Below are 18,246 nucleotides of genomic sequence, written 5' to 3' on the forward strand. Positions count from 1 at the left end.
CCATCAAGAAAGAGAGAATCAACTCTGCCCAGATCCCAGAGAAGTTGCCTAAGAAGACTCCAAAGACAGTGGGCAAGAGCCATGGGCCCGGGGGCAGCTGTGAGTTCTGTGGGAAACGTTTCACCGACAGCAGCAGCCTGACTGTGCACCGGCGCTCACACACCGGGGAGCGGCCCTTTACCTGCGACCTCTGCTCCTTTGCCTGTGCCAAGAGGAGCAAGCTTAACCGCCACCGCCTCATACATGGTCTGGGGTCCGGTGGTGCCCGCTTTGAGTGCCCCCACTGCCGTGTGCCCTTCCGCCTGAGGGCCACCCTGGACAAACACCTGTGGCAGAAGCACCCCAAAGCAGGCGGGGAGGCCTGCGTGGCAGGAATGCCCTTCCCCCCTGCTGTCCCTGGTACCACTGCTCATGTATCTGTTGATCATGTCCTGCTGTGAATAAATCCTCCCTCCCTCCCTTCCTCCCTCCAGTTTGTAAAATACTAAAAAAAAAAAAATAAAAGTAAAAAAAAAAAGCAGTTTGCGTTTTTCGTTATTTAACTCTTATGATAGCGAGACGGGGCCTGATACAACGCCAGGTGCTGTGGGTGCTAGGATAACATAAAGGGGTCATCCCGAGGAACTAAGAAAAGGGAGTTTGAGAAGTTTGAGGTGACTGTTGTTTTCCTGTTTGATTTATCTGGGTATCCAGTTGAGCAAACTGAACAATTGATTCTCCTTTTCTTTCCCCACCTCCTCCACACAGACTTCCCACCTTGTGGGTTTAGGACCTAAGTGTGAGGTAAACAGGTCCCAATCCATGAAACTCCATAGCAGACACCAGCAAGGCACGATATTGCCGAGCGGCTGAGACGAAGCGTAAGCCTCTGCCTGGTCTCGTTAGCAGGGCAGGAGAATAGGGTGTATTATGCACATTTTAATTGAAGGAAGTAAAAACTGGCCTTAATAATGAAAAGTGAAACGGAACCTTTCCCCCTCAGTAATTAAACACCAACCAACAGCACTCTTAGGGACCGGGAAGAGTTCAGTTTCCTCTTTCCTCCGACGGTTGAATTCAGAGAGGGCTAGGTGACTGTCTACAAGTGGCCCACCCTACAGTTTTTAAAAATTCCCACCGGGACTCTAAGAGGCTGATCTGAGATTTCCCACTGGATTTCCGTAACTTTTCAGCATCTTCAGTGGTGGAGTTCTCTGTTGCTGTGAATTCTGTGCCAGCACTTGGCATTATGTTGAGTATGCACAGCTTTGCCACAAGCTGCTGTGATCGAGAGAAAATAACACGTTTCTAAGTCTACACACAGAAATACATCTGGTAAACACGTGTCTATTTGTGTGTAAATGGGATGGAGGAGATTAGTCTATAATATTTTCAGTCTTTCCTTTGCTCTCACCTTGTAAAAGGAAGTGCGTTTTGCTTGGGCATCAGGCCCCGGCTTTCCTCAGTTAAGTAGAATCTGTATAACGAGAAGGGAAAGCAAAAATGAAAGAAGTCAGAGAGGCCCAAGGGAACTACCCAGTGAAACAAACAAACAAACAAAAATGGGCAAAGAGGAGGAAGAAGAACGTCAGAAGAACCATGGAGGCTGTGTTGCCAGGGAAGATTTTAGGAGAAGTTAAAGTTTGGGGAACAGTTATTTTCCACGTGGAGGATGGTGAGGGGCAGAAATGGGTACACAATGTTTTAGATAATGTTGGACATATATGGATAATATCCTATGTCTTATGAAGACTCATGAGAATGGGGTAAAGATTTGGATCCCTATTGGTTATGTGTTTTTTGTACTGTTATTTTTTTGGATAGACAGGGAAATAGAGCGTCAGCCATGATGATGTGGGTCTCTGGATATATTCATTCATTCATTCATTCATTCACTCATCTTTTTTGGTTTAGTTAGCTGTTTTCTGCCTCTTTTGTGTGAAGCATTAAAATGTAGATTTAAAACATAAGATCATCAATTATGTGACCTCAGGTGATACCCAAACCCTCCAGAACCCCTCTCTGCACTCTCTCCTGTCTTACAGCTGATTTCCCTTCTGAATAAGAGGGAGGAAGTAGCCTGGGAGTAGCCCAATCTCAGAGTAGTGTATGAAGATTTGCTGGACCTGGAGCAGGACGCTGCCCAGAGGATGAAGTGGGATGACCCCTCCCTCCCTGTAAGGCTCCTACAGAGGCTCCCATGTAGAATCCAGCTTTGTTGCTGTAGTCTCGAGTATCCATTCAGTGACGGGAAAGCCATTGACCTCTCTGGATTAGACTGGACAACCTCCAAGGTCTTTTCAACTTAACAATGCCATGGTTCTGTAATAGAAAAGATTTTTAAAATTATAGATACGATAATTTCCTGAGATTAATAGCAGGAATGAGCAAAGAGCACCTATTAGCTCCACCTGCCAGCTCAGGTGTTGACCTGGGGCATAGTTGATCCAGCTGACATTATTGTAGAGTGTGCTTTTATAGCTCTCATACTGGGTTGTGTTTCGACTGACATTTAGTCAGGATGACAGAAGTTAAAGGAAGCTTTGTAATTTTTTCCTTACCATTGGAAAGTAAGGACATTTCTCTGTTGTACACATGTTCCAACCTTCTCTTGATGCAGTTTGATGTGTAATAATAACAACAGAAGAGGGATCTGAATCACGATGGCAGTTCGAACCACAGAACAGAAAATGGTAAACTGGAGTAACTCTGAGACCAACTTAACGCAAAACCAAGTGGTAAATTATCTTTGTTCTGATAATGCTAACTCTGCATGTTAAGCTTGGATGTTATTATTCTGTAGTTTGTGGATGATATTTGATGCAACATTTTTTAGAAAAAGTTGTCAATACTTTAAAAAAAGCATATTTTACATAAAGATCTGGAATCCTGGCTTCTCTTAAAAGTGGATCAGCTGCAGTGGAGTAGCTGCTGCCGTTTTTCCTGGGACATGCATTCTCCTGTTTCCCCTGAAATCCCCCCCACCCACGGCCACTTCACTCATGTCCCGCCCCCATAACTGCACCCCACTGGCTGAGGGTCAGTCTTGCCCTGCCCTCTGGGGAGCATCTGTCTGGCTGCTTCGCCTGGACACCACTGCTCTCCTCCCCAGCCCGGCTCAAGCTGCCCCTTCCTGGGAGTCTGGCCTGAGTGACTTGATCTTCCTCCTCTCGCGGTGCACCTGAGACAAGGGCTGGTGAGAGGGGGCTGTCCAGGGAGGGAGGAGCGCTTTATTAATACTGGTGTTTACAACTTCCAGCATAAGGTGATAAAAAAGCACCAATGGGCTGACTTTTATTTTTTATAATTTTTAATTAATTAATTAATTAATTTAAAGAAAACCTTTACGAACTGACTTTTAACCCCCCACAGACAACGCTCCACTTCCGAGTGCCCCTGAGGGGGCTCCCCTCCCACTGCCCCGACTTGGCCACCAGACTTCTCACCCAATGTCAGCGCAGTACGTTCACCCAGATGTGTGACCACCTGACTCACACCTGTCTCCCCACCCGCCCGAGGCCTGCGCACTGCTGTGTGTGCGGAGCTCAGCACGCTGCCCGACTGTCACAGTGCTCGGTGCGCATCTGCTGACTCGATGACACGGCGAAGGGATGAAGTTAGCTTGTCCACTTGAGACAACACGCTGCATCACTGGCCAAGCTGATTGGAAACCAAGTTTCTGAATCTTCCTGTTCCTCCCAGAGTAGATGGACGGTATCAAGCAAATCCCACCTCCTCCTCCTCAAGAGGTAATTAGAAACCAGGAGCCAAATTTGCACCCCTGGATCAATATGTGGCAAAATCTCAGCTCTATCACCTTAAAACCCAGGCAATTAACTAGGTTTGAAAAGGTCAGTGGTGACTGAGCGCTTCTCTGACAGGCTGAGCTGTCCAACAGAACTCCGCTCAAATGAGAAAAGCCTCCGGCACAGTGAATCAGAGCTCTGTGGAGGTGCCGCTGTCCGGGCTCCAAGCTGCTCTGGGGTGCAGGGAGGGCTCCCTTTTGCTGGTATATTCTGAATACAGCATGGGAATCTGCCACCACCCATCATAGAACCTACCCTTCGAAGGAGCTGCTCTTTTTTGAGTCTCTGCACTGGGCCAGACAGTATAAACCCTTTCATGTGTATTTCCTTCAAACTTGCCATCACCTATGAGGTTAATATCATTAATATTCTTATTTCCAGCAGATGAAACTGAGGCTCAGAGAGGTTAAGCCATTTTCCCAAAGCAACACAGTAAGCGATGGTGGTAAAACCTGGGATGCCTGGTTCTTCCACTTGCAATCTCTTGAATTCTGGATGAGTGTGGTGCATGGTGGTGCAGAAGCCCATCTGAGCCATACCCAGGGCTCCACAGGGGGGCACGGAGCTCTGAGGAGGGGCACAGGGCACAGAGGGCGCTGGCCTGTTGGCTGGGGACCCACTGCCTGGGGCCCTTCACCAGGACTAGAGCCCCGATTTACTCCAGCTTCCTTTCTGCATGATCTCTGGGGCACAATGTCTCTCTGACATTGCTCTGGCCATGATGCTCTCCCCAGCCCCCCAGCAACAGGAGGGGTGGGGTCCTCTCACTGGGATGTGGCTCTGCACAGAGAGGCAGGGGTTTCCATGGGCTCCCGACCATGGGACTTGAAGTTCAGTGTATCCTGGCATTTCCCAAAGGGTGGCATCTGTCCCCTGGAGAGCAGACCAGATGCGCTCAGGCGGTACTTGGAGGAGATTAATTGCAATAATTATTTCTTTTAATGAGCATGAGCCCCACGGACCAGGATTTATGGTGGTTATTGCTCAGGGCGAGGCCTCAGCAGCGGAGAGCTTGGGGTCCCCCAGATGGGCAACCCTGGCTGATGTAAAGAGATGATTGTGGATGCATTCGAGGTGATTTTAGCATAAAATAAAGTGGAGTAGCACAGACAATTATTCTCCTTTCCACTCTCTTTTAATGTTTCTGATTATAGGAGAAAAAACCCATCTCGTTTGGTGTTTGAACAATGGCCAGCGTCCCTTTTGTCAAGGAGACCGCAAGAGCGGATGGGAGCCTTCCCTTCCCAGGAGCCGCACCCAGCAGGAACCCAGCGGCCATGCTGTTTCCACTGCATTTCGTTGTAATGGTTGCTTTCTCTTGATGGCAAGGGATGCTGGCTTCCATTGGTGGCCAGGATATAACATTTCAATGGAAATGAGCTTACTTTGGGAAGACATTGAATTGACTTAGGAAAATTAAGTAAATAATAGAAGAGGCCGGTGTGAGCAGGCAAAGTGAGGAGGTGGCGCCCGGAGGCCGGCACTGGGGAGCTTGGTCCGCCCCTCCCCGCAGGGAGGGTGTGGACGGCCACGCTGAGCTGCCCCTGGTTGGGTTGTGCCATCCACGGGGGACCGCCTGCTCCTGGACCGTGTGTCCAGCCCACTAGCACTTCCCAGTGACTTTGAATCGGACCCACCAGCCTCTTCTCTCCGGATTCAGACCCCGCAGCCGGCAGCAGCCTCCTGGGGAAACCGTGGTGACCCAATTACTCCATCTCAGCGGTCTGCTGCCAGCATCCAGGGCCTCATTAACACATGGTCGGAACGGCTGTAAACGTGGCATACAGCGCTGCCCTTTCTAAGAACCGGGATCTGAAGTCAAAACATGTTCCCGGGAATGTCACCAGGTGCAGGTTCGTTTTCGTCTTTCCCTCTCGTGCTCAAACACATTCAGAGACCTGACCCGCCATGCGCGACCTCTGGGGAGAACATCCATGTGACCGGAGGCCACCAGCTCCATCGCCAAGCACCGCGGAGATGCCGGGCAGTGGCAGCGCTGGAAGGAGCCCAGGGTTTGCTTCGAATAGAAGTCACTCGAGTCGTTGGTTGGTGAGTGGTGCTCCCGCAGCTCCGTGGGGCTGGGGGCATAACCAGCGGGTCAGGCGATAGCTCTGCTGATGTGTCCGGTTCTCCTGAGTCTCACTATTGACCTGAGGATCACTGTACAAGGCACTTTGGGTCAGGTCGGTTTGGTAAAATGGGATATTTTCTGATGGAGTTGTAGTGACCATTTACTGAGCCCTCACTGTGTTCCGTGTGTTCTACATAAGTTCCTGCACTATTGTATAGTGGCTGGTCCGTAATGTTCCCATTTTGCTGATGAAGAAACTGAGGCCCAAAGAGGTTAAGTCACTTTCCACAGAGCTTGTAATTGGCAGAGCTGGGCTCTGGACCCGTGTTGGTCTGAGTCTATCTCCAGGGCATTTCTCCAGTCCTTTGCTTATGCTCCTGGTGTGTGTGTGTGTGTGGGGGGGGGGGGGTACTCTAGGTTTTTAAGAAAACAATTCCAAGGTCCTGAACCTGAGTGTATGAGGAGTTGCATTTGTGAGCCAGAATCCTAAGGAGCACTCTAAGGAGATGGATAGAGAGCCAGAGACAGGATTGCTTCTAAGGGTATAGGAAGGATTACACAAGTATAGAAACAAGGGTTGGTGAAGGGCCCTAGGGGCACCAACAGCCAGAAGCCATTGATCTCTGGGGCCTTATAGGGGCACAGGAGGGAGTGGACCCTGGAACCCAGAGAGACCTGAGGCTACAGGAAGGGGACCTCTCACCTGGAGCTGTGGCCTTGGGTAGAGGAATGCAATCAGTGTCAAATTGCATTGTAGCTGAGAGGATTGATAGCAAATCTCCCCTGCCTCCCATTCTCCAGCTTTCTCCTGCTGCCCCCACTGGTCAACCCAAGTAGGAGCCAGAGGGCAAAGGAGCCTGGTGGATGCAGCTCATAAAATTCATGTCCAGGGAAAAAGCAGGGTGGAAAATGGTGGGGATTGAATCTAAAAGGGTCGAGGGTAGCATATCTAGCACAGAAATCTTAACCTCTCTGACTCAGTGACTGTATTAGTCAGCTATTGGCGCGTAACAAGTCACCACAACACTTAGAGCCTTAAACAATAAACAGCAGTGTGGAAGCCCCTACTTCCAGCCCTTTAGGCCTCATTTCCATTCTTTATATCTGCCATGCTCCCTCCTGCTATAGGACTTAAAAGGGGGCATACAAGGGACATGAGGTAAATTGTTTCCTCTCCTGGGTTCCCAGCAGCCCCCCGACCCCATCCATTGTGTCATATTACTTCTTCCTAATGCTTTAATTCTCAACTTGTTTGTTAGCTTTTTCTCATCTCCTTGACCAGGCTGTTTGCTTTATGGTATCTTTTGTATATATTTCTCCCTTGTAATGAATTTTTTACTTGTAATTTTATACTCTCTGTGGGATTATTGGTTTACCGTCTGTCTTCTCTACTACCCTGTACACTCCATGAGGGTAGAGTCTGCTCATTTTTGCTACTATTACACTCCCAGATCCTGGCTCAGTGCCTGCACTACAGTGGGTGTGCAATGAGTATCTGTGGAATGAACAAATCTATGAGTGGATTCTAGGATGTTTTCAATTTTTTGATTATCTTACTGAGTTCCTGATAACAGCTGTGCTAACTTCTAGGAAGAGACGGTGCATGGTATCTAGTCTCCTCTAGTAATGAAATCTGTTTAACATCCTAAATGGAACATTTCCCAACTGATTCTTTGAGCATAAAACTTTTTAACAGCATGACACAGCTATTAACATCTATGGAATTAGTGTTCTGTGAGAGACAAATTTAGAAATTTCTGTATTATAATTTCCTTGAGGGCATGGATTACATACCATCCATCCATTCATCCATCACCCAAATGTCCATCTATCCAACCATCCATCATCCCATGCAACAAAAAATATCAGAAAACCTGTGATTTATCTGGCACTAGGGACTCAGAGGTTAACAATACCTGTGTTCATGCTTCTCCCCCTGTCAGAGCCATCTAGGAGGTCCTACTTGAACCTTTTCCATGAGAACCTAGTGGGGTTTCTGAAGGGAAGCCCAGGAAATTGTGGGGCCCCCCTAATATTGCAGCCCCCCTGCTAGTCCATACTCAGCCTCCAACAATCCATCAAAGTTACCATCTGAGTGTTCCTTCTAGTAACGGGTCCAGTGGTCTGTGCTCCTCCAGGTGAGCAGATACTGGCCACAACCCTCTGAAGTCCCCTCTGTGTTCAGATGATTAGGATGGCACTGTGCCCTGCAATCTCAGTTCTTTCGTGGGTCCCATACCAGACATGGACTTTCAGTTTGTTGAGCTTTATTGTTGTTATAAGAATGGGAGTGACACCTTCCAAATTCTTTCCTTGTGGGGCCGGGGCCCAGAGTCAACACATTAACAGCACAGAGCAGCTCCGTCCCGCCCACTGCGCAGGCCTCCTTGTTCCTGGAGGTCTCTAGATGCTCCTGGAGAGTTGGGGACGTTGACTAGATGGCAAGAAGCTTGTCTTCTCCTGCCTAATCCCATCCTCTGAGCCGGGCTTACCCAGGCTGTGCCAAGGTCTTTAGATTTTGTGCTAGTGTTTGGTAGGTGGGGGTCTGCACTGAACCACATTTCCCTTGGTAATCAGGGCCCAGAGAAAATACCAGCTAGAAATACTAAGTCTATTTGCATCAAAATTAGACCTCCTTAAATTTGCCCAGCCCTTTAGCTACAGAATAAGTGTGAATTTCTGCTCGCAGAGCTAGTTCCCGCTAAATGGGTCCACTTGGATGCACACAGAAGAGCACTGTGGGTGTAGAAAATGGCGAGAGTTCTTTCTGCTAAACATCTGTGCGGTGGCAAATGATTCTAGAAAGCATCCAGGAAGTCTCTTAAAGGCCCCACACCAGCCTGTTGCAGGGCCGGAACTCTTAGCTATTCCTCTCCTCTCAGCCGGACCCCCATGGGCTGGATCTTCCCACTCCAGTTGTTCCAACACATGGGGATCCCAGGCTGTGGGTAGAGGGGACCACCAGGCCTGACACGTTCCAAATAGCAGATTGTAAGAGGTCTCACCTTGAGGCCTCTATTTGGTGACAAACTACTTGTCAGTCACATGAAAGCCCAGAGGAAGGCTTGAGCTGAGATGAGCCCTCCCTCCCCCAGCTAAAAAAATGGCTCCACAGCGCCCTGCTGACCCCTGCGTGTTTGATGATGGGAAGGTCTTTCAATTATTAGGCGAGTGGCTGTTAAAGAGGATTTGAAATCATCTGTGTTCAAAGTTGGCTTTAATTTCTCTAAAGGAGATGGTTTGCCAAAGTGCCTTTGACTATTTAAAGGCTGTTACCCGAGCAAGACATTTGGGTAATTGGGCATTTGATGTTGGTTTGGTGTCACCTTTATGCATATTGATGATCACATGCAGATAAAGGCCTCGTTTCACTTTAATTGGAACCCCTGCCCGGGAGGGGCCGGAGCTCTGCTGGGGTGGAGAGCTCGCTTTGAAGGGTCTGAGAGGATAAAGAAAGATTCCTTTGCATCCTTTTTCTTCTGTGTTTTAGTTCAGATCCTTCTGATTGTACGGAAGAGAAACAAACTTAGGGAACATTGAACAAAGACAAAATAACAATGGGGAGGGAGGTAATTTTATTCTTGTTTTAAATGCGGCTGTAGCGATGTGTTAAGGAGGTTAAATGTTGAACACGATCAGACCTCATCAGGAACCCAGGCAGCGTCTCTAACCCTCTGCCCTCTCTGCTTTCTTTGCATAGATGTATCTCATGCTTTCATGCCTCCCGGTCAGCTTCCTTGGTTACTCCACGAACAGGGCAGGAGAAAGCTGTTCCCAGAGCTTGCCAGTTCACCTTATGTTGAGCCACCTCAGTGAAATGACTGGCTGTGTCTGAATGCTGATCACAGACTCTGAGAGAGAATCTAATCAGACGGGTGCACACCTGTAGAGAACAGGGACCCTGTGGGTGTTATCTTGAGACCCCTGCAACATGAACACTTCATTTCTAGAATCCCCATTTTACAGATGAGGAAATAGACACCCAGCCTTCCTCACCAACGTCTCATAGCCACACCTGTCTTTTCTTCTTGAGTAAAGACTGTTTTGATTAAAAAAAGATTGTTTTGAGGAACTAATTTTATTTTGGATGAAAATTGGTGCAGGTATTTTTAAGGAAGAGATTTATCTTTTAGCAAAATAATCTTTTTTACATTGTAATTTTGTCAGGAGGAGATACTTTTTTAAAATGAAGTGAGAGTAAATGCGAGTAAAATTTTAGTAGCAACGGGAATGATTCCTGAAATAATCCAGGACAGTTATGCAATCGTGAGTACTCTGGTGTCTCTACATTAAAAAAAATGACATGCAAGAAATGAACAAGAAGGGAATACAAATTCTTCATAAAAGTTAAAGCCACACCATTAGCCAAAAGATTGAGGCATCCCAAGACTTTTTATAAAAAAGTACTTAAAAACCAACGGGAAGTTGAGCGGAGCATGGAATTGGGCTGTTAGGGAGAAGGTAGAGGAGAGGCCAGGAATTCCAGAAGTCCTTGTGAGTTCAAAGAAGGCTGTCAATCAAGTGTTGGGCATTTGCCAAGTGGCAAAAGGTGGAGAGTGAGCTCACAGAGAGGCAGCAATCAGAACAATTGTCTAGCACAACTGTCAGAGGGGGACCCCTCTCTCCACTGAGGGCTGGGCTCAGGAGACATGGAAGTGGTGTGTGTGTGTGTGTGTGTGTGTGTGTGTGTGTGTGTGTGTGTGTGTGTGTTTACTCTAGAAATCTGGGGGGAGGAGAAAAACGATCTCTCCTTATTTTGTCTTATTCCTTTCAACTTCAAACTTTTCTTATACTTTTCCAGTTTTCTCCTTCCTGTCAAGACATTCTACTAGCATCTCCCCCTACCCCCAGAGGTATAGTGTTCAAGTCTTCCAACCTTGAGGATATTTTTCTATTCTGGGCTGGACCATATTTTTATTTTTTTAAAAAAATTCAAAGGAAACCACCAGTGAGATGTTAGTTTCAAGACAGTATGAGACCGGATGAATGTAAATGGTTCAGATGAGTGACATTCAGACATCAGTGCCAGCCATTCATCTAGAATTGTCTCAATGTCCGTGTGCCCTGGTTGACTGGGTTCTACTATGGAGAGGGTACCTGCCATCCCTGGTCCACCCATTCCTGTAGCCTGGAGCAGGCTCCCTTTCAGCACAGGGCAAAGGGTGACTTCTGTTACTTGCCCTGGGGCAGACGGGGCCCTGGAAAGATCCATCAAGACAATGGCTTATTTGCTGGTGGCTCCTGGGCCCCTAACAACAAAGAGTGTGGCAGGAGCTGAGTCTGTGCTACGGCACTTCTCTAGTCCAAGCTACTCTGGCCCTGGCTTCCTCCTGGCCTGACACCACCCTCCAGGCTCCCCGCCCCCCAGCTGTCAGTCTGCCTGGTGAGGGGGGTTCTCACCACTAAACTTGAATGGACATATACCTGCAGCTCCCTGATGTGACTGGAAGCATCTGCTCTCCTATAGCACCGTGTCCACACCGTTTGCCAGGCACCTGGCCCCAGACAAAGGAGAGGGGATGGTCGTTCTGGCAGGCTCAGCCCAGATCATCGCGGTGGGAGCCACAGCAGAGACTGGACACAGGCACCTCTCCTGCCCGAGGACCCACCCGGGAATGCGGGCAAAAACACGCCAGGTCCTGGTCATCGGTGAACTGTGAAGGTTTTCCTTCTTTTAACAAAAGTGACAAGTTAAAGTGAATTTCTCCAACTCAGATGAAAACTTTGCTCCCAAAATTTAAACAATTTGGTTCCTTTCTTCTCTTTGCGTGGTTCACAAGGCTCTGAATCTACAGCTCTGAGAAATGTGAGAAAACAAACATGAAGTTGGTTAGCATTTGCATTTTTAGGTTGTTAGGAGCTATCCAGCTTAATTTTTTTTAAGTATCGATAAAAATAGTGGATTAACTTCACAGGAAAATATGATTTTGTTTTTACTTTAGCTTAATTTTTAGAAAACTATGATGGTTTAATATCTTTTATAATTACAGAAATAATACTATAATTTCAGGCCCACATCCACTTCTGAGAAGTTACCACTTGCAACAGTTTGACACATGCTCTTGAATAGCTTCTTCTTTTAAAAAATATATTTCTATTGACTTTTTTTTTAGAGAGAGAAAGGCAGAGGGAGAGAGAGAGAAACATCGATGTGAGAGAGCTAAACATCAATCACCAGCTGCCTCCTGCATGTCCCCCACCAAGGATTGAGCCCGCAACCTGGGCATGTGCCCTGACCGAATTGTCGAACCGGCGACTTCTCGGTGCACAGAAAGACGCCCAAGCAACTGAGCCACACCGGCCAGGGCTTGAATAGCTTCTCTGATGCACACATAAACCTACACATCCTTGATTGCATGTCTTTTTAAAATGAGATATATTGCAACTCTTTTCTCTTATCAATACAGCATAGCCATCTTTTCATAAAATTCTGTCCATTTTTCAATTTTTTACTCATCCTTCTATTGATTCACATTACAGATGCTGCCTCTTTTGAAAAAGGAAAACAGGGCTGAAAACAGTAATAACTGACCATGTCACATATATCTTATATTGATTTTTCTTATCTTTCTTATCCTTCTGCCCAAATGAAACATTTCACTCTCTTATGATGGTCCAAGGCCCAACATTAAGTCCAATAGTTGTTCGTGATAGCAGTTGACACTCTCCAAATGCCTTTGCTTGTGTGTGTGTGTGTGTGTGTGTGTGTGTGAGCTATTCTAGCAAAATGTAGAGTTTATTCTTTAAGTGGAGGAGGCCTTGTGTGGAACATTTTGTTGCTTAATTACCTCTGAATCTCTTGTTATTGTCCTCTAGCAAAATGTAGAGTTTATTCCTTAAGTGGAGGAGGCCTTGTGTGGAACATTCTGTTGCTTAATTACCTCTGAATCTCTTGTTATTGTCCTAATAAAAATGTACATCCATCGCTGTGGATGCTTAATCACATTAGCTTGGAGGGGAGAAGGCTGAGTAGAGAGAAAAACGAGAGGTTGTTAAATATCAGGTCTTGTTTAGAATTCAAAACACTTTCCCCATCCTGGAGCTGAGGCTCTTGCCTGTGGGCTGTGGGTGGAGAACTGCTGAGTCCCCGGGCCCTTGTCTGAACATGTAGGGGTTGGGGGCAGGCAGCTGGAAGAGAGGGCTGTGTTTTTGATTTTACAAATGGATTCTGCTTCTTATAAAATGCCAGGCTCTGGCCTGATTTCCAGCAACCAGGGAGTACTAAGTTCAACACATAGTTACCCAAACCTTCAAATATGCCAGGCACCTTCTTGGTATCATGATCAAGAGGTGATCAAGACAGAAAAATAATCTGCCTTGAGGAAGCTTCCGTCTGGTGTCAGGAGACAGACTGTCAACAGAGTAACAAATAAACATATAATATCAATGACAATTGCTGTGCTAAGAAATAAAGTGGGTAGAGGTGAGCGGTCGGGAGGGCTGGAACGGTGAGTGGTCAGGGAAAAGCCCTTTCCAGAGGACCCATTGAGCAGAAACTTGAATGAGGTAAGGAGAGAACCAGGCAAGTATCTTGGGGCAGATCAGCAGTTTAAGCTCAAAGTGCAACCTGTTCCCTTGCCTGGTGAAGGGTCTGTCTTTACAGATTTGATCCTTGGGAGTTTCTTCCCTTTGTAGGGATGCAAAATTTCTGTGAGATTTTCCAATCAGTCATTCCCATTTTTGGTGCTACCCATAAGAGTTTTTATCCCCCCACAAAATTACAATTTTGAAGCCTAATTCCCAGTGTGATGCTATGCCGGGGTTCTTGTTCAGGCATCTAGAAGGGTTCAGGAATCTGGAGAAGGCTGTGCATAGATTAAATAGGAGTCCAGAGACGAAGCATAATTTTGAAAGGCATTTGAGGGGTCAGAGGAGCTTAGTTTAAAGGAAACTAAGATCTAAGTTTTAAGTTCTAAGTTTTCCTCGTCTCAGGACCCCATGCTTTTTATTAACACAGTTTGTCCTGAGGCGAGGCAGAGATATACACTTCAAAGGGTCAGGTTTCCTACAGAGTCCATTGTCAGAATGGGGGAATCAGCCTACGGCTGTTCAGGTTTCTGGCCAGTAGGAGGCAATAACATGTAGATTAAGATGCCCTTTAGCTGTCTGGCAGCCAACAATCATCCCTTTTTCAGGTTTGGGGAAATGCCCTCAGCCATTCCCAACAGGTGACTACATGTGTGGCCCAACCCTGTTGAGTCCCCAAGTTCCATCAACCTTTTGATGAAAACCTTGAAATTATGACATGCTAGAATTGGCTTCCAGCAATGCTATTTGGAGGTGGGGCCTTAGGAAGTGGTCGTTAGGCGCCATCCTCATGAATGGCATCAGTGCCCTTATCCAAGAGACTCCAGAGAGACCCTTTGCCCCTCCCGTCATGTGAGGACACAGTGAGAAGACGGCCACCCATGAACCAGGAGTCCTTACCAGACACTGAGTCTTCCAGTGCCTTGGTCTTGAACTTCCCAGCCTCAAGAACTTTGAGAAATAAATTTCTGTTGTTCTGTTGTTGCAGACCCAGTCTATGGTATTCTGTTATAGTGGCCCAAACAGACTAAGTTAGCTGGATTCCCTAGGGCTTTTCTATCCAGAGCAAGTGCTCAACATCCACATGTGCCAAGTGGTACCATATTGGACAACAAAAATACAGAGCCTTCATAGCATCATGGGAAATTCTGTTGGACAGTGTTGTCCAGGAGGATTTTTAGTGGCTCGATTCACTTTTGCCACTAACAACAACACTGATGATGATGATAAAGATAGAAATGGTAATGGTAGTGACATCATTTACCATTTACTGGGCATGTACTATATACAGGGCACTTTACATATATTATCTCATGCCAACCTCACTTAAACTCTAAGAAAGTGTATTTACTCTCAGTTTACAAATGAAAATCCACAGAGGAGGGCAAATAAGTTACTCAAGGTTGTACTAGTGAAGGGAGGACCTGGGGTTAGAACACAATCTTGGCTGATATGAATGTCCGTGTCCTTAGTCACTATAGTTTACTGCTTCTACATCCATGGATTAGTTCCCAGGACTGGAAAAAATTCCTGAAGGGGCAGCCCAGATAGCTTCCAGTGGGAATAGTGAATCTTTATTCCATTATGCAACTAGTTGATACTATTTGGCATATTTCAACCACTTTTTGCTTCTCTGTACCCAAAGGTTTATTTATGAAATTACAAAAAATGTCCCATCTCAATACACTTTTCTGGATTTGTTGGGTACTTTTTAGAACTCTGTAACTGTGCAGTGTCTATAAAGTGATAGGTACCCCCTTGGAGTCATGCAAAAAACATCCAGAACAGTCACAGGTGGTGGCTCAGATGTATTTGGTCATTTGTCAAGTGTAGGGAGACCTTATTTTAAATCTTAAAAGTGAGTGACTGAGAGGATTGTCAAGAAAAGTAAACTATTTAACAGGTGCTTTTCAGATATTCCTGCAGAAACCGCCCCCACACCCTGATATTTCAGGGCTGGGACTCATTCCCACTCTATAGACTTTTGGTGGCATGACTCAGCTATCATGGGGCCCAATACTGAAGGTGTAATTTGTCTCTGCAGCCCACAGTCATCACATATTAGGGCTGAACAGATCCAGAGAAAGGAAGGTGGATGCAGGAAAGAAGAGCAGGAAGAGGGAATAATCTAGAATCCATTTATTTCCTCATCTTTTATTGAGTCCCTATTATTTATCAGTCACTGGAGAAGTTGCTTTATTGGTGATGGCATCTCATATTTGCCACAATCCTGTAAAGTTGTTTTGTAACTTAAATTTACAGATGAGGAAATAAACTGTTATGATTAGTAAGTGCAGCAGCCAGCACTAGAACCTAAGTATTCCTGGTCACAAAGCCATAGTCTTCCTTTGAGCCTATATAGGAGGAAGTGAATGACAAAGCACAGAGTTCAGTTGGTAGGGGAAACAATGGGTGACCCTTATTAGAAACAAGGATAAAAATTAGTAAATTAAATAAAAAATAAAAACAACCCTCATGTTTTTATTTTTTAAATATATTTTTATTGATTTCAGAGAGGAAGGAAGAGGAAGAGAGAAATAGAAACATCAATGATGAAAGAGATACATCAAAACTACACATAAAATACAGAAGAACCATCATTCAGAACTACCTGAAATCTGGCTGAATGGAAGTCCTACAACTACAGAAGTAAAGCAGAAAGCACATTGAGTCTGGATAGAGGGATGGAGGCATGGAACAGGCTGGTCTGACACCCACCTGTGGCATTTTTTTAACTGGAAGGGATATCTCCAAGGCCCCTGTTGAGAAGCGGGGGGTCCCAACCCTACACCAGACCCCTAGCACAAGGTTCCAGAGCTGGGAAGAGAAGTCCCGTAACTTTGGGCTATAAAAACCAGTGGAGATTGTAGCTGAGTGACATAGAAGCTGCAGAAGTCCCAGGTGTTGCCCTTAAAGGGCCCACACATGAACTTACACAGTCCTACTTCCTTTGAGCTCCAGCACTTGGCAGTGGCTTTCGGGGAATGCAGGGACACATGGGGAGGAACTGGACCATCTGACAACTGGACAAGAATGCAGGGGCAGCTTTCTCCCAGACAGGGGTGTTTGCAGGGGTCATTGTTCCTGTGCTGGGACCTCCCCCATCACAGAGCTGACTGGCAGCCATATCTTAGTTTCCATCAGCATAGTTGGCACTATTCACTCCATCCTGGTGATTCCCAGAGACCCAGACCTATCCAATTTGTAGGCCCACCCAAGCTGTTTGCAGCAGCTTTTCCGTATGAATGGCCTGTCCTAGCTCAGGCTTCAGACTTTGCTAAAATTTCTCAAACAAGTAGCACCTGGCATCAAACCTATAATACCCGGCACTAGCACCAGGCTGCCTTACTTTACAGCTGGGCTTTGCCTGGGCACTTCCTAGCTCAATACAAGTAACAGCCATCTGCAGATCTCTCTGTAGTTCCTGCCAGGTGGCCCCAGACACTGGCTGACTTTGCACCTCCTGGGAGGCCCCAGACCCAGTGCACTGGGTGGACAGCTTCAGACCATACCAGATTACAACTGTACACATACACAGTGAGCACCAAAACCCCACTGAAGCAAGTCCTACTACATAGGGGTGTCTCCTGCACAGCAGCTCTTCCATTGTAGACACAGCTGGTCCTCACAGCCAGTTGGCCTGGAGGTCAATTCATCTTAGTGATACTAATAGCAATCAAGCAATCAAGACTATAACAAGTCTGTGCACATAGCCCACACAGGGGCACACCTAGAGTGTCCAGCTCAGATGACTGGGGAGACTGAGCCACTGGGCTCTACAGGATACATAGTGCACAAGGCCACTCTACCAATTCCAGGACACATAACAGCTCTATCTAATACATAGAAATAAACACAGGGAAGCAGTCAAAATGCAAAGACAAAGAAACATGTCACAAATGAAAGAAATGGAAGCAAGCAAACTACTGGATACAGAGTTCAAAACAATGTTTATAAGGTTACTCAGAGATCTTTTTAAAAAATATATTTTTATTGATTTTAGAGAGGAAGGGAGAGGGAGAGAGAGATAGAAACATTAATGATGAGAGAGAATCATTAATTGGCTGCCTCCTGCACAGCCCACACTGAGGATCAAGCTTGCAATCCAGGAATGTGCCATGACCTGGAATCGAGCTGTGACTTCCTGATTCACATTTTGACACTGAGCCACTGAGCCATGCCAGCCCCAGGCTCAAGGATCTTAATGAGAGTTTCAAGGCACTTAATGAGAGCTTCAAGGGAATTAATGAGAGCTTCAAGGGACTTAATGAAAATTTCAAGGATCTTAGTGAGAATGTCAAAGATATGAAAAAGGACCAGTCAGAAATTAAGCATACACTGATTGAAATAAAGTATAATTTACAGGGATTTAACAGTAGAGCAGAGTATGCTGAGAATCAAATCAATGATTTGGAATATGAAGAAGCAAAAAACACCCAACCAGAAGAGCAAAAATAAAAAAGAATTAAAAAATATGAAAATAGTGTAAGGAGCCTCTTCAAGAATACCAACTTCAAGTGTGCAAATATTTGCATTATGGGGGTGCCAGAAGAAGAAGAAGAGAGAACAAGATACTGAAAACCTATTTAAAGAGGTAATGACAGAAAAATTCCCCTACCTGGTGAAAGAAATAGACTTACAAGCCCAAGAAGCACAGAGAACTCCAAACAAGAGGAACCCAAAGAGGACCACACCAAGACACATCATAAATAAAATGCCAAGGGCTAAAGACAAAAAAAGAAGCTTAAAAGCAGCAAGAGAAAAGCAGTTAGTTACCTACAAGGGAGTTCCCATATGACTGTCAGCTGATTTCTCAACAGAATACTTTGAAGGCAAGAAGGGAGTGGCAAGAATTATTTAAAG

General features: G+C 46.0%; 1 protein-coding gene across 1 annotated transcript in view; it reads left to right on the forward strand.

The window, feature by feature from the left end:
* The window catches only part of CBLN4 (cerebellin 4 precursor), a 96,278-nt gene that overhangs the window by 13,553 nt on the left and 64,479 nt on the right, over positions 1–18,246 (forward strand). Inside the window, 1 exon segment of the mRNA XM_014528696.1 lies at positions 9–413. Within this exon segment, the coding sequence (XP_014384182.1) occupies positions 9–413 (405 nt within the window).

Source organism: Myotis brandtii, unplaced genomic scaffold (genome assembly GCF_000412655.1).
Source record: "Myotis brandtii unplaced genomic scaffold, ASM41265v1 scaffold647, whole genome shotgun sequence".
In the NCBI taxonomy this organism is placed as follows: domain Eukaryota; kingdom Metazoa; phylum Chordata; class Mammalia; order Chiroptera; family Vespertilionidae; genus Myotis; species Myotis brandtii.